At 40.2% G+C, this 17,384-nt stretch overlaps 1 protein-coding gene across 6 annotated transcripts in view; it reads left to right on the top strand.

Annotated features, from left to right (window-relative positions):
• The window catches only part of chd6 (chromodomain helicase DNA binding protein 6), a 149,719-nt gene that overhangs the window by 60,766 nt on the left and 71,569 nt on the right, over positions 1 to 17,384 (top strand). For all 6 annotated transcript variants that reach the window (XM_079683322.1, XM_079683326.1, XM_079683324.1 and 3 more), the window contains exons 3-5: positions 2,559 to 3,165; positions 7,414 to 7,534; positions 15,751 to 15,904. In XM_079683322.1, the coding sequence (XP_079539448.1) occupies positions 2,559 to 3,165; positions 7,414 to 7,534; positions 15,751 to 15,904 (882 nt within the window). The remainder of the gene's footprint in view (positions 1 to 2,558; positions 3,166 to 7,413; positions 7,535 to 15,750; positions 15,905 to 17,384) is intronic.

The raw sequence follows: 17,384 nt of genomic DNA, 5'->3' as shown, positions 1-17,384 counted from the left end.
ACATCACCAGTGTTTTCTGTATAGTTTAAATATATTATTATATATTATATTATTAATATATACACTCATGGTTCATTGGCTTTTACCCGTGACGACCACATACTACAGGATGCGACCACTATTCATTTGAAAGAGTTGAATTTTTTTTTTATATTTTACATATTGCAGTATCTGCTCATGGGAAGAGTAATGCTCAGCTCTAGTGTAAGATGCTTCAGTCATCGTTACTAACTCTGATGTGTTAAAAGTGGTCATAGTTGACGTTCATCTTGTCCATTACCTCTAAAGTCTTTGACAACATTTACTATTCTAAGCGCTCTGGAAAAAAGGACTCTGTTTTACAGGAAGTGATAGGTTTCATGTTTAACTTTTTGTGAGTAGAAGCCCAGCATAGTCAGCAGGGGTAGTAACATCTATTCTTAACTCCCCTGAGGACTTCACACATCTGCTTGGGGCCTCTCCTTTTACTGGATCCATGTTAAACACTCTGAGCTCAGTCACATGGTAGCAGCACGCTCTATTCTGTCTCACTGGCTGCACTGCAGTGCTATAAAAGTACTCTCCTCCTTTACATAACTTAAAGTAGTCATACCACAGTCTAAAATACTCCACTTAAAGGTAAAGTCTTGAGTTAAAGTGTTACTAAGTTATCGTCCTGAATGCCTCATGTACGAGTGTTTTATAATTATAGAATATTATATTTTTCTTATTTTTCAGTAACAAATATGTAGGGTATAGTGTGCAGCGAGGCGGTCATTAATGAAAGAGAACACCAACAAGGTGATCAGGATCCCGCTGCTCATTATCCTGCTTACTATATGGCTCCCTACTAAATAAATCAACGACTTGACACATAATATTGATTTTTAAATAATTGTATTGCTTCTGCTAAGAAAAAATTGTCCGTTCCTCTGCGTACCAACGGCTGGAACTGTGGCAAAGGCAATGTAACTTAAAATGACGGCAGCAGTGTTCGAGGTTTTGTTTAACTGTTCAAATCTTTATTTTCCATTAACAAGTTATTAAAGGCCCTTACTGTGTTCCCTTCCTTGTTTACTTCCCATCTGTCTTCTTCTGCTGTCCCCTCAAAAGTTTACTTCCTGTCTGCTTTTTTCTGTTGGTTTCTCTGATGTCCAGCCCTCTGTCTTTTAACCTCTTTCCTTCTCTTACACTGTTTTTTATTTATATTCAAAACGTATTCTATGATGGAGAAAACAAACGTTTTTTGCCCACAGCTGACATTAAATTGACCAGAAATGAACAACCTCTGAAATGTGTACTACCAAGTAGAATTGTGGAAGTAGTGCATTTGTCATATGAACACATCAATCTGAAAAGTAACTAAAAGTGTCAAAGTAATGTTGAGGGTTAAAAACGTACACTATATCCCTCTGAGATGTAGTTTAGTAAAAGTGGAGTAGATAATGGAACTACTCAAGTTAAGTACCTCAAATGACACTGAGTAAATGTACTTAGTTACATCCCAGCAGAGTAGAGGAGAATCACCTGCCAGAACAAACACAAAAGTAGGTCTCCAACCTTGAAGTTCTGGAACTTTTATTTGTATTTCTGTTGAGAAATAACAGATCAATAAATAGTATTATACTCAGGTTCTATTTCTGACTCAGCTGTGTGGAAAAGCTGTTACATCCTGAAGTTGATGAAAGCACATTGTGCATAATAAGATTTCAGTCACAGCGTGATTTGCACATCAAACAGCACACGTGATTATAGTGAGTGTACTTCTTCACCGTGTTGCATTGTATGGTGTCCGTGATTCATTCAAGTTTAAAAAAGATTCCATCCCCTTCCTTTTTTTCTTATTTTCATAATTTATATTCATTCTCCTGTGATGTATTAGGTCTGTTGTATGTACAAAATAAATTCAAAAATACAGAGCTAAGGGAATAATCAGAGGAAAACCTTGGAAATGATTGGGTTAGTCGTACATTTTAATAAGGTGGTTGCAGGAATGTTAAGAAAAAAATGTAATTCCTGCCCCAATTTAAAAAGCCATGCATTTGTGAGAAAAGGCATCTTGAGAGACATTTTTATTTCTTTCAATTCTCACTACACCCCAGACACTGCTGATAGGCATAACGGTATAACATACATTTATCCTTCCATTGCGTTGTACTTGTGATGCGACAAAGTTGCAACCTCATCAAAATCAGAGGAGTCCAATGGAGGCGTTTCAGGCAGCGAGGGGAGTGTGTGGGAGGGAAACTCCCTCTGGACACAGGGATTTTAGCCTTTGCTGACCATTTACATGCACTAAAACCTATATAACACAGGAAAGGGAAAACCCCAATAAGCACATATCTTTTGAGATATGTAAAAATTGAAAGAAAAAAAGTTTAAATTATTGAACAGTTGATCTCAAATAAAAGTTGGTATTTTAATAAGGGTCAGTACGGACAGATGTCATGTACAACAGAGTCAAAATAAAATGTTTTGACAGTAGCTGAACATCAGTTAGGAAAAAATGTTTGAGTAGATCTTGTAGCATACAGCATAATAATGGTGAACATAATTTATTCCACATGTTTGTGTTTCAGATGTTAACTGGTGTTCTGAAGCACACTCCACCTCCGGCCTCCGCTGCAGCCTGCTCCTCCGCCTCGGATCAAAAGAGTAACGCACAAAACACAGTTCCCACAATCCCACGGGGCCACCTGGTTGTGGGCCCCAAAGACCAGCTCCGCCTCCTCACCCCCGTGGGCAGCACGGCGACGTCCAATCACTGCGCGGTGGCCGGGGCCCATGCCGCCAAACACTCGGGAGGAGTCCCACGACCCCCTTCATCCCTGAGCGAGGAGGACGATGGAGGGGGAGGAGGCAGGGTGAAGAAGAAGCGAAAGAAAAAGGACAAGAGAGAACGGGAGAAAGAAAGAGGGGAGGCGGAGGAAAGGGAAAGCACCAAACCAAAGAAACGGAGGGAGGAGAGGTTGACCACGGTGGTCACTCTGAGGAAGAGCAAGGAGCCCAAGGAAGGAAAGGAGAGAAAGGAGCGAAGGACCAAGGGGAAGGAGGGGAGGACGGAGCTGAAGGCTGTGGCGGGGGGGAGGACCACGCTGGTCCCAGTGCCTGTACCTGTTAAGGTGCCCGGCAAGAGAGGGAGAAAACCCAAGGTCAAAATCATACCTCCTGTACCAACAAGTCAAGGTAAGACTGTGTGTGTGTGTGTGTGTGTGTGTGTGTGTGTGTGTGTGTGTGTGTGTGTGTGTGTGTGTGTGTGTGTGTGTGTGTGTGTGTGTGTGTGTGTGTGTGTGTGTGTGTGTGTGTGTGTGTGTGTGTGTGTGTGTGTGTGTGTGTGTGTGTGTGTGTGTGTGTGTGTGTGTGTGTGTGTGTGTGTGTGTGTGTGTGTGTGTGTGTGTGTGTGTGTGTGTGTGTGTGAGATCATTTTTGTTTGTCATTTATCTTTTATTTAAATTACGGTAACTTATTTTTATTAAATAATTTCGTATTATAATTGTTAGATACCAAAAGTATTTACAAAACAAAATATTCACAACAAACATACCTAGACAGGGGTAGACATTAAGGGTCCGGGCCCGGAGCATTCGTCCAAAGAAAATCGACTAATAATGAAGAAAATTAACACATTTGCTGCAATAGTAATTTATGCACTAACTACATTACTACTTGTACTACAACATTTGAATCTTCAGTTCTTCCTCATTTTCCTCAATTGTTCATATTTGGTTTATTAAAATAATGATATTGTGGTCATTGTTAAAAAAAAAAGTCTGATATTATTATGAGTAATATTATTTGTATAATGTGCTTTCTGCCTTCCTGTCATTAGGAGTTGTAATTAGATTACAACCTTCATCATCCTAAACTGCTCGGACATTTCCCTATAGCCAATACCTTTATATTTTCTACTCTTCACTTACTTTTCAGCATAGGTCGGCATTGACGTACAGAGCCGACAGAAGACCTTGTTTATATGGGCATCATATTGAGAGGTGCAGTGACGCGTCCTAAAACCAGGAAGTAAACTGCTGGTTCCCTCAACAAAAAGCAATGGGATTTCTCCACAGGGTTTTGGAAAATAGCTGGAAATAAGGTCTGTGGAAAACAAACCTGTTTAATAAATTCACGTTTTGTTCAGCCGGATAATATCCACATGTCTACCCTACTTTTATAATTTTCGAATCTTAAATTGAATCGATAGATTATAAAAGGGTTTTAGGACGGTTTTAGAAGCCAACTCCATCGATCAAGCTGGCTGAAACGTTCTCTCCCTCTTCTTCTCATACTCCCTGTCACTCTCCTTGAACTCCTCCGTTGACTTGCTTTTCTTTGAAGATTGTTTTTTGTCCGGCGCTTGGTTACCGCTGGTATTAAAAACATTTGTGGCGAATGTTTAGGTGGCGCGATAGTCTGTAGTGAATGAAGGAGGAGGAGGAGCCTGCTCGCGCAGCAAACAGCTGTTTGCTTTTCAACCAACAACGACAACCGACTCACGAAACGCTATGTTGTAGCGTTAATAAACGAAACAATTTAACAAAATTGCTAGTCAAAATACCAATACCACAGGACAATTTTTTTTTTAAAGCAATATTTTTAGTGGCCCGAGCGGGTAAGTGGAAAGTACGTTATGATGGCCCGGGGTGTCTAAATAGTTCTTCCGGGCCATTTATAATGTCGAGCCCTGCTAGACATGATGAAAGAAAAAAATACAAATTATATAAGATTTGATAATTATGACAGCAATTATTCATTTCAAAGAGAAGCAACACTCCATTTATAAAATAAAAAAGACTTCATATGACAAAGATTATCATAATTATCATTCCTGTAATAAAGGGTATAGATCTGTTATGAACTCCTGGATGTTAGAGGGTTTTTCACACCCTTTACCCATTTTATTTATTTATAGTCAAGGCTTGTGTAAAAAGCAGTTGAAATATAAGGATTAATACTAAATTTGAACGACATAGTTGTAACAATATGAAATTATCTTTAACTGCACAAGATTAAATCAACAATGTGACTGTCACAATATTTGTTGTCGCCTTAAATTCCCTTAAACCAGGTTGAGCCTTGTGGAACAGTTGAACAGGTAAACGAGACTAAGTTGCTTGGCATTGTTCTTGATTCTGGTTTACAGAGGACAAAGCTAATGACAGTATCGTAACTAAAATGGGAAGGAGCATAGCTGTGACGAGAAAATGTACTACAGTAAGTATGTAACACCAACCACTTTGAAACAAGTCATTCAGTCTCTGGTTTTGTCACATCTTGAGTACTGTCCGGTCATATGGTCATCAGCAGCAAAAACAAATATACAGAAATGACAAATAGCTCAAAACAAGGCTGCCAGACTAGATCTCCACTGTTCGAAGCACACTCATATTGGAGTTATGCATAGATTTATATTAGATGTATTTATATATACAGTCTATGATAGAAACCTATCATGGCTTCCGGTTGAGAAACGTCTGCAATCTCGTGTTATCACTTTTAATTTTTTTTTCCAATTTAGCAAAAGACCACTGTATTTTTATGATCAAATAGTTTACACAAGAGACGAGCATGACCATAAGAATAGACAAGCTACATCAGGCCATCTACTGGCACCTAAACCCAGGACAAATCTTCAGAAATATTCTGTGACTTATAGAACTATAAAGGAATGGAACTCATTGCCAAACTACCTTGTTGAAATAGAGTCCAGAGCCTCTTTCAAGAAGAGATTGAAGGGCCATCGACTAATGACCATGTACCCTTGTGAGCTGTGAACCCTAATTTAATTTGATCTCATGCTTTGTAGTGGTGGGCGTTTTTTCCACTCATCCTTGGCTGAGATTGATATTGAAAGTGGATGACATTGTTGATGACGTTGGAAATTGTTAATGATATTGGTGAAGTTGTTAATGATGTCAGGAATTATGTCTTGAATGTTGTTGTATTGTTTTATTATTGTTGTATTGTTTTAAGTGTCGGACCCCAGGAAGAGTAGCTATTGTCAAGAGCAAAAGCTAATGGGGATCCTTAATAAACACAAACATAAGCCTTAGCTGCATTTAAAACCTTTCCTTTGATCCAGACAGACTTGTGATGGTACCTCAGATGTGTCTCTCTATGGCTGCGTCTCAGGTCGACTATTTTCATTTCCTCGGTCCTCGATATCACCGGAAGTTGATTTGTCTGCGCCACCTTGAGTAGCGTCCCATGGCTCTTATTTCTGCCGGAGGAGCGAGGAGCGATAATTTCGAACAGTATGTGTTATTACACCAGCTAAAGGCTTTAATGAATGCCAATAAGGATGCAAAGGACAATGTCAAAGTGTCCTTTAATATGATACGAAAGGATGATCAGGTTTGCATAGCAACTAAAATGTTCCAATATTTCTATATATTTGACAGACTCTCCAATATTTTTTAATATCTCAAAAACACGAAAGCATTTTTTTCCAAACGCTGGTTCTGCATCTTAGTGAGACACAGAGAGATCTAAAATAAAATCCCTACAGAGAAGTGTTCTTTGGATTTAACCTAGACATTTTCATTTATCCAGGTGTATCCCATTGAGATCATTGATCTCTTTTTCAAGGGAGACCTGAAATGTACAATTTTCTACACACTGTCAAATGATCTCTAACCAAACAATGGTCACTGCTAGTGCTAACCCGGATGTTGGCCTGTGTGGAAATTTAGGGATGGGAATTTGAAAGCAAATGTATATTCGAATATTCTAATCCCTGTCTCTTAAGCAACTAAACTCAAGAACTGCTAACAGTATTAGCCACCTACCATCTGTTAGCTTCAGGAACAATAATGTCAGAGTAATGCTGAATCAGCTGTTTGTCTGCTGGATGCCAGAATTAATCGCTTTGATTATCCCTGACTGTTCCATCTAGTGCCCCCAGCAGGTCAAAGTTTCTCTTATCCAGTGACATATTTTAATATGATAAAGGATCAGATGTTATCTCTTCTCTGAAAGCTGTACTGTTCTGTAGGCTAATACTCTATATAATAATCTATACGCCTACTGCCTGAATCTGCTTTATGGTTTTCACTTTCTTTGGTTAATTTTTCTGTTTTTAACTCAGTAGGTGAACCTATATGCTCATCAAATTGTGTGTGTGAGCTTAACTGTGTCTATTAAAATAAAACGGAGCATTTTTCTGCCAGCTCAGATTTGATTTCTGCTTTTTTAAACTTTAGTATGTGCTCATGTGTTTCAGTGTTGGTGTATAGGCCTCTGTCTGAATATACTGAATGAAAGGCAGGTTTTCCTATCAATAAAGTCTTCGGATAGAAAAATAATGGTCAAAATGATGTTCAAGTAAAAAATGGCTAAAGATACATTGACATTTTCACCAATCCTGTAAAATGCTCTTGCTTTCTCTTACTTATCTCCATGTCCTCTCTTGTTTTTAACTCCCCTCTCCAACCACAGCACCTCCTCCTACACCAGCTGTCCACATCAAGGGGCAGGTCCACCATGACAAGAACCACAGACAGGCCAACAGCAAGACCCCCGTCCCCTCAGCGCCAAAACAGAGGGGCCGCAAACCCAGGTAAGACATCCACACTGGACAGTTCCTTGTGGAACTAGAGAGAGAATTATAGATGAGGAAAGGATAGAATGGTAAAGATTCAGAAGAGGCCGTGCTGGAAGAGCTCTCGAAGTGGACACTGATGGAGTGAGGCAAGCATTGAAAAGCAAGGGGGTTGTAAAGCTGTCACCCCCAACAAATGACCTACTTCTTCTCTCCGGAGAACAAATATTTCACTTAAAGGGCTCTGCTCCGGCTTTATTTTGTATCTTATTGAGCCTCAAAAGGAAGGAGATAACTACAGGGCACACACACAATATGACACCGCTAGGAAGCTTTGTTTTAGTTGTTCCGAAAGTTAAATGAAACCCATTTTTGGAAATCGGAACACTTTTAATGGATAGCATTCCTTCTCTGTGTTAGGCTCGCACACAAACAACAAGCAACTATTCTAACTGGTTGACTGATAAGTTCTGTTGTATTTGGTTTAAAAAGAAAAGTAGAACAAATTGCCTGATTTCATCCAGTTTGTTTTTGTCATATATGCTCGTAAACCAGAGTCTTTGGGTTATTTGGATGAGTTTAACAAGCTCTATTAATATACGATAGGACTGGGTAATGGCTGTGATGAAGAGTGGTCGTCCACCAATCAGCAGGTGGTCCCTGCAGACGACATATTGATGGCCGATGGTGTGTGAATGTCAGCTTCTCTGAGCACCTTGTACGGCAGCCTCTGGATAAACGTGTGAATCAGTGAGTGCTCAATTGTAATAATAATAATAAAGCTTTATTTTTAAAGCACTTCTCATGCACAGGAGGCAGCTCAAAGTGATTTATCAATAGAACACTTGGACTTGTATATTTAAAAGCACTCTGAGGGGTCTTAAGGACTGAAAAGTGCTATTTAAAAGCAGTCCATTAACCATTAGCCCGACACAATGCCGCCGTCTTCTTACCATTCCTCTCCTTGCAGTTCTCAAGAACTGCATATATTTTACACCCAGTAACTACCATTTTTTATTTCAAGATTTTTGTTTGGAATATTTGGTTTTGCGTCGACGGTGGAAACACTGGGTGTTTTTGCAACTTAAAGGTCCCATGTCATGGCCATTTCTACTGATCATAATTCCATTGTTGAGGTCTACTAAAATATATTTATATTGTGCAATTTTCCAAACTCACATTGGTTTCTCATACAGCATCTCTGTATAGTATGTGTATTCACTCTCTGTCCTAAACGGCTTGTTGGAGCTCCTGCCCCCCCCCCCCTCCCTACGAGCCCAGTGGCCGTCTGCGAAACAGCGAGACACAGCCGAACCCAGCCCGAACACACACACACACCCGCAGCCTGGCTGGGAGTTTGTGTGTTTGCTCACACACCGTCTCACAGCCTCGCCGCGTCCCGCCGTCTCAGGGAGGAGAAATCGACGGAGCTGCAGCTGAGAAAAGATTGTGTGTGTGAGGAAGTCCGCGGATTGGTCAATTTGGATCAATGTGTCCATTTGGGTATGGGCACGTCACTGTACCCAGCAAGAAAAAGAGAAATCTCCAACGAGGCGTTCTGGGGCATCATATAGGTATTTTCTGTGTTAGAATTTTACTCGCTACAGAGTGTACTTTAAGGGTTTGTGACACTGCAGACCGTTTACATGCAGAAAAAGCTACATAACACACAAGGGGACGGGTAATAACCGGAAAAGCATGAAATGGGCCCTTTAAGCGTAGAGGTTTGATGTGTTTATTGCAACTTTAGAGTATTTTCTGCTCTATTTTTGACACACAGTTACACTCACAAATTGGAGCAGCTTTGACTGTGTGTGGAACATTAGCTAGACCCTCCAGAAAAACGCGGGCAAAAATCCTTGATTATGTGGGCTAAATTCCTTGATTATGCGATTAAACATGCAGGGTTTTTATGTGATTTTATGCGGTGAAATTGCGAAATATGCTAAATATGCGGGAAAAAAGAATAACAATTTCTTAAAATATTTGGCTGTCTTATTTATTCTCTCTCACACACAACCTGCCACTAACGTTAAACCCCTTTACTATTCAATTAAACAAATTCAATGTTTATTTATTGTAAAAGCAATTGGGCTATTTTAATCTCATACACACCCCCCCCCCCCCACACACACACACTTCTCCGCCTCATTCTGTTTTCATTTACTCGTTCGTTATCTGACCAGCTTCAATCTTGTAGGCTACTCACTTCGTTTCTTGTAGCCCTCGAAAGGGTTTTGGAGGTTGATGCCTCGGTGAACGTGAGTTGAATGGCTTTCTTGTCCGCAGCAGCAGAAAGCATTTTCGAATGTTTGAATGAATCAAAGTGGGTCGTCACCGTCGATTTTCTCTTATGCTCCAACACAGTTGCACGGGGTGCAGAATAGTTTCCCCCCACTTTTTGCCCGGTCTTTAGTAGAAATGTTCGTCGGTAAAGGCGATGGATCACATTTTTTTCATCTTGGTGTTTTCTCTATCGTGTGAGCTCCACACATTCACTCTATACAGTGTTGTTTACATTCTGTGATGCGCGAGCTGATGACGTCACGTCAAGACGAATTCACTTTTTTTTCTCTCAACTTTGTGTGGAAAAATGCGGGGATTATGCAGCCTTTTGATAAATAAGCGGCCTTTTAAAAATCTGCGCCATTTTGCTGATTATGCGGTAAATTCTATCGCGTTTTTCTGGAGGGTCTAATTAGCCTTCAGAAGTGTAGATTGGCCTTCCCTTGTGACATCAGATCGGGCTTTGGGCCGGACATTGAGTGACACCAAAGAGCTGTGACTATAGAGACGTGCAGTGATGATGGACAGACCCGGCGCCAGAACACATCTAAAGGGAGGGCATATGATTTTCATGGGTGGGCAAACCGTCACATGCCGCGGTCCTGCGGCACAATATATATCAAACAGCAAGGCCAACAGCATTGCGTAAAGATGCATACTTATCGCAAATACATACACAAATAAAGGGCTACATAGAAACCACTTTTGAAACATTGTGTGCATGGCAGCACAAACACTGGTAAATCACGAGTAAGGCACACGGGTTAAGGATGGCAGCTTCTTCATTGTTGCACTCAGAGAGAAATAGTAGAGATGTAGACGATGAACTGCTGTTAGTTCTATTATGGCATTTTGCATGTCGTGAGAGGTGGATGTTGCTGTGTGGGGAATGCTTTCCATTATTTTGGCCAACTCTGCATCTTTGTGCAGCGTATACTCAACAGCGATAGGAATAGCCCACTGCCTGACTCGAACATGCTGTGGAGTGAATCGTGGTCACCTCTGAGAGGGAGTTGGTTGACAGCTAAAAAAGCTATAATATCAACGACAGCTGACACGTAATAACGGTTCCGTGCCAGCTGATCTGCACCAGTACTCATTTCCTTATTTTTTTCCTCGCGTATCTATCTCTCTCTCCTCAAACTCTCACATAAAATGTGTTCTTTTGATGCGGCATGCCTTAGCAGTCCGTAATGCGTGTTTCCAGTCGCAAAAACCTTTGACAGTAAAAGCCGCATCAGATGAAGACGTATTTACTTTAAACTGTCTACAGGGGAAACAAAAGGCTGCGTCTGCTTTTAACGAATATTCAAGCCATGGTCAAAAGTGCGCTTCTTTCCTGAAAACAATCTCCCTGGATAACGATCCAGTTTCACCTGGTTGAAGATCATCTGTGGCTGTTGGTCTTTGAGCGGTTGCTGGCCCAATAGTACCTGTTGATGTGCTGCAAGGTAGCGTCAGTAGTGGAGGCACCGGCACGGAGGAGGAGGATGCTGGCGGGTGTGGTACAGGGTGTGGCAACGCAGGTGGTGATGGTAGGGGAGGGGCACAAGGAGCTCGGAGGACAGCGTTGGTGGTGGCCGCCTTGATGAGTCAAGGATTGGGCTCGCTAACTCAGCCCTGGGGTTTGCCGAGGTCAAGCTTGTCGCCAGCAGCACCATTGGCTGCAGTTCTTTCATCGCTATTTCATTTGAATACATCCTTAGACCTTTTAAGCCAATTTCTGACGTCCATTTCGTAATTCAAACAGAAATGGGAGTCTACAGAATGCACAATAAACAATAAACAAATCCAGAAAAGGCGGCAGAGTGTGACGCTGAGATTGGTCTAAATGTGGACGAATCACAAATCACAACAGACACATGAATTTATTTGACGTAGCCTGCGATTTCTTTTGTTTTAGTTACTATCTGACATCACATACATCGTAGCATAAAAGTTCACGGTTTATTTATATAATTTAAAACATATTTTTATTTTTATTTTTTTTAATTTAATTTTTATAAATAATAAAATCGTGTTTATTGGGGGAGGGCAGGAATGTCAAATGGGAGGGCCTGGCACGGCGCCGGGCATGATGACGGATGTTTGTCGGAAGGACTCCTCGGACCAAAAGTAATGGGATTTCCCCATTGGATATCGGTATATTGCAGAAAATAGATGATCTGTGGCTAACAAACGTTTATAGTACTTACACATTATTATTCAGCAGGTTAATCTTCACATTTTACCATTACTTGATGGTTTTTGAAATATAAATTAAATTGCTAGAGGTAAAAAGCTAATGCTAGGCTATAAACAAAAATCATCACGGACACACAGCATCACCACCGCTAAGTTTAAGGCGAACTCGTTTCGGTGTGGTGACATTTAGTAGTTTATTTAGTTGCCTGTTAGCGACCTCTGTTTTTAAGATACATACAAGCTTCGAACATTTACCAGTGGAGTATTTACTGAGGTATTTAATGTCATAGAACAAAACAGGAAAATCTCTTCAGCTCGTGTTAACAGTCAACTTTATTTTAGGTATCTAATCACAAACGCATTCAAAAACCGTTGACTTGCAGACGAGGAAAAACTGGAAGTGCTAATTCATTTCTGGGTTTTAGGACTCACTCCTGTAATACTGCATCATTGCCAAAGTTTGGATCAATACATTTAATCTGCTATGGGATAACAAGTGAAGTGAAAAGATATCAGAGACATCTTGATTCATGACTTTTAGAGTGTATGCGTCATGTCAGGATACCAGTCACATTTTGTCTGAGAGTCTGAATTCACTCTAAACTAGAGAGAAGTACAGATCAGAAAATATACTACTGGCTGGTGTTCAAGAGAGAAACGTTGAATCAGGGTTATGATATTTTTATGTGGAAGGGATTCTTTCAGACATCTCGATATTTAAGTAGAAGAGTGAAAGAGTGGGAAGAGGAGGAACGTTGGAAATAACGTGTGAGAGATGAGTCACTGATTCAGTTAAAAATGGAAAGAGCAGACTGATGAGACGCAGAGAGAAAAAAGTTGTGGATGAGTTGAAAGAGAGAGAGAAGAAGTGCCGACATAAAGAAAAAAGGATTGGGGAAATGGAGAGAAGAGAGATAACAATCACTGCTGTGAAAGAGAAGGAAGGAAGATAGAGAGATTGCTGATAAAGGATGGAAAGCAAGAGAGGTAAGGATATGAAAGAAAGGAATAAGGATAAGATGGAAGGAGAGATGGAAAACGGATCAAAAATGTTTGATAAAGGAGGCATTGATATAAGGAAGCCTGGTGAACTTTGCTGAGTCAGGGTCATCTCCAGGTCGAGCCGGTATCAGGTCATGTTTTGTTCGAGATGATAGAAGTGCTCATGCAGTTTTAAATCCATCTTAATTTGTTGCTTTGTCTTCCCTCACTCATTAACAAGGACAGCAGTTCTATCTCCTCTGCCACAGTTTCCAGTTACGTCTTGAATTCACCCGTCGCTCGGCTGTTAACATGCCAGCTTCATTTTTGAATACCAAATATATCTCTGAGGGTCTGAGAGTCTGATTTTAGCAATTTGAAGATCTGGCAAACCTCACAGGTGTCATGGAGGAACACATAACAATTCAAATGAATAATTGTGCTTAAAATAATCACATATGTGTACAAATTACATAATGGACATTGTTTAAAAATATAAAATAAACTTGTATTTACTCTTGAGAGATTAATAAAATATTTACTTTTCTTCTTCTTCGTTTTCTTCTTGGCAGGAAAAGTTGAATAGCATTAATATGCATGCAGTTACTGCCTGCATAAAGTAATTCAACACATTTTTGTGGAAAACTAAAAATGATACTCTCACTGGCACATTTAATGCTATTTTTTTCATTCTTTATTTTCTTTATTTATATTGAATTTGTATAAGTTGTAACTTTATGCATAATATACAAATATCTTCCATAAAAATGCTGTTGTTTTTAATGCTTAAAGTGGACCTATCATGTATATTTGAAACATATATTGTAGGGCCATACCTATATTAAACATGCCTGTGAAGTTTTTGTTTCAAAATACCAAACAGATCATACATTTTAGCCATGCCTCATTTCCTTCTATTTGCTCTATTCCAGCCCCGTATTCACAAGGGCTGATTCTGTGGCAAATGAGCTGCAGCTGACCACTCTCCCCTGCAAAGGAGGGGGGCGAGGCACGAGTGTCATGTTACCATGCTGTTACCATGCTGTTACCATGCCACGCAACCTCTCATTCCCCTGATAGGTGGAGAGTTGCCCATATAGGCAGAGCGCCCCGTTTCTGACGTCAGAACAATTTCAAATGTCAAAGGTCTAATATAGTTCTTTGTATAAGCGATGCTTCACACACAGGGTCTCGGTGTGCGATGCATCAGTGACAGCCTTCTCTTGGTGGGGTCAGACGGTCAAATGCATGTTCAGCAAAGTCAAACTATCTATCTTCGTCTGTAGAAAAGACATGAATGGACAGCTCCCTCTGAGAGAAGCTGCTTCGTGTGATGAAGAGGCGTGTGCATTTGTGTCACACTTTCTCACTGCTTTTCATTCAGCTGACACATCAGGCTCTCTGTGCACATACACACAAGCATCAGACATTTATTTGGGGCAGATTTAAATACCAAATTCAATTAAATTTGAACATCTATTGTTCTATCTCTTAGATTTTAAAATAGAGCATCATTCACTTAATTATATAAACAAACATTATATCAAAAATTTATATTACAATTTATCAATTGTTCCTCTTTCTGTTACAGAGTTATTTTGTACCAGTCTTGCCCTCAGGCCCTGCACGTATAAATTACCTTTTTCTTTTTTTAATCAAATGTAATTAAATAGACCAGCTAATACTTGTATGAAAGTCATAATACCTAATGCTCATGGGCGAACCTAGTGTAAGAAATTAAGAGCTAATACCTCAAATGTTTTGATTTTAGCTACAAAAAACATGTTCAATTAGAAGTCAGCAGTTTGGTTTCTGGATAATTGTTCTCCCTTCTTCCCATCTTAATCAATTTTTTTTGACTGAGTGGATGTATTTATCTTAAATGTCCTTTTACTTAAAAACCCAATGAGTCCAAATCAAATCCCTGTATGCTTTAATGAAGTGCCGCCTGAAAGGATATGCCTTTCACTCAGATATGTCACACAGCATAACCTAAAGCTGCTCTGCCATTGCCTCTGTCTGGAAGAAATGCGTCTCTCAGCTGAATGTGTCACACACATGCAAATGAATGATTAGTCCACCACTTCCAAAGACATGTAGTAAGCCGGGACCCTTTCACATTCATGCTCTGATTCTGGTCCAAATCTTGCTCCGGCCCTTTGGCCTGCTTTTCACAATCAGATTCACAAAATTGTATTTAACGCAGAGAAATTGGTTTTTGTGACAGTTGCTCCATTTAAGAATGAAAAACCTATTTTCATAGTATTCTCTTTATATGTGCGATAGAAAGATAAAATAAAAATAATGGTATTTACATACTGTAAAAACGTAAGTAAAATGACCAATACAATTCAAAGAAAGAAATAGTTAAAAATATGTATACAAACAAAGAAAGTTAAAGCACAGTGTCAAACTAAATATAAAATAAAAGTATTTTGTAAAAAAACAGTAATATTAAAAGTTCACATCATACCACACAATATAATATGTACTGTATATTCCAAGCTATATATATAGTGTTGTATGAGCATGAAAAGTTATTGATACTGGAAAGGCTTTGTCTGATGATGATGTTAGAAGTTAGCGAGAGTCTAGTTCCCCAGCCAGTTCTCCTCAGTGATTGGCAGGTGGCTGTCCTTTGTCCTGATGATTAGAAATAAGCAATACTAGAACAAAGTGAGGATAAAACATTTGTTCTGTCTTAACCAGCTCTGTATAAATCCTCGGGGAGCAGAGGAATGTCAGCTGCTGTTAATTACTCACCAGAGTTCCTCTCCTCCCAGAGATCCAGGCGCAGCGCCGGTGGAGAAGAAGAAGAAGGGCAAGAGGAGAAACCAGGAGCAGGCTGCCAGGGAGGGGGCGGAGAGTGACGACACTACCTCAACGCCAGCCCCCAACCTGGGTGGAGAGGAGAGCCAAGACCCCCTGGATCACACGGTGAGTGGACCTGGAGACACTGCACACTGTGGGCTTTATGGAACAAACTAAATCACATTATATAAACATTAATTTTGTATTTGATGCCTGCAACACATTCCAATAAAGCTGGGACAGGGGCATGCTTTCCACTGTGTTACATCACCTTTCTTTTAACAATAAGCGTTTGGGAACTGAGGACACTAATTGTTGAAGCTTTGCACGAGGAATTATTTTCCATTCTTGCTTGATGTACGACTTCAGTTGCTCAACAGTCCGGGGTCCCGGTTGTCGTGTTTTGCACTTCATAATGCGCCACACATTTTCAATGGGAGACAGGTCTGAACTGCAGGCAGGCCAGTCTAGTAACCCCACTCCTTAACTACGAAACCACACTGTTGAATTGCAATACGTGCAGAATGTGGCTTGGCATTGTCTTGCTGAAATAAGCAGGGACGCTCCTGAAAAAGACATCGCCATCCAAAACCTTAATGTACCTTTGACCTTTAATGGTGCTTCACAGATGTGCAAGTTACCCATGCCATTGGCACAAACACACCCCCATACCATCACAGATGCTGGCTTTTGAACTTTGCGCTGATTACAATCCAGATGGTACTGTTCCTCTTTAACCCTGAGGACACAACGTCCATGATTTCCAGAAACAATTTGAAATGTGGAGTCATCAAACCACAGCATACTTTTCCACTCAGTCCATTTCAGATGAGCTCTTTAACTTGTCTTGCTCTTGTAGATGTAGCGACGAACTGTGTTAACTGACAATGGTTTTCTGAAGTGTTCCTGAGCCCACGTGGTAATATCCTTTACAGAATGTTGTCGCTTTTTAATGCAGTGCCTGAGGGATCAAAGGTAATGCCCATTAAATGTTGGTTTTCGGCCTTGTCGCTTACATGCAGGGATTTCTCCTGATTCTCTGAATCTTTTGATATTATGGACTGTAGATGATGAAATCCCTAAATTCCTTGCAATTGTACGTTGAGAAGCATTGTTCTAAAACTGTTGGACTATTTGCTCACGCAGTTGTTCACAAAGTGTAGAACCTCGTCCCATTCTTGCTTGTGAACGACTGAGCCTTTCGGGGACGCTTCTTTTTATGACACTCACCTATTTCCAATGAACCTCTCCACCTGTGGAATGTTCCAAACAGGTGTTTTTTGAGCGTTCCTTAACTTTCCCAGTCATTTGTTGCCCCTGTCCCAGCTTTTGTGGGCTGTGTTGCAGGCATCACATTAAAAATTAGTGAATATTTGCAAAACAACATCAAATGTATCACATACCTTGTCTTTGTAGTGTATTCAATTGAATATAGGTCGATAAGGATTTGCAAATCATTGTATTGTTTGAATTTCCAAACTTCATTGGAATTGGGGTTTGTAAGTTAATGTACAAATGTGCTTCTGTCCTTTCTTTCCTCGTTTGCTTCTTGATCATATCCTGTTTCATTTGCTAACATCGTCCTGCCTCACTTTATTCTCTGTGC

This window comes from Notothenia rossii (assembly GCF_949606895.1).
Source record: "Notothenia rossii genome assembly, chromosome: 5".
Lineage (NCBI taxonomy): Eukaryota > Metazoa > Chordata > Actinopteri > Perciformes > Nototheniidae > Notothenia > Notothenia rossii.
The sequence above is the reverse complement of the archived record's forward strand: the minus strand, read 5'-3'. Positions and strand labels throughout refer to the sequence as shown.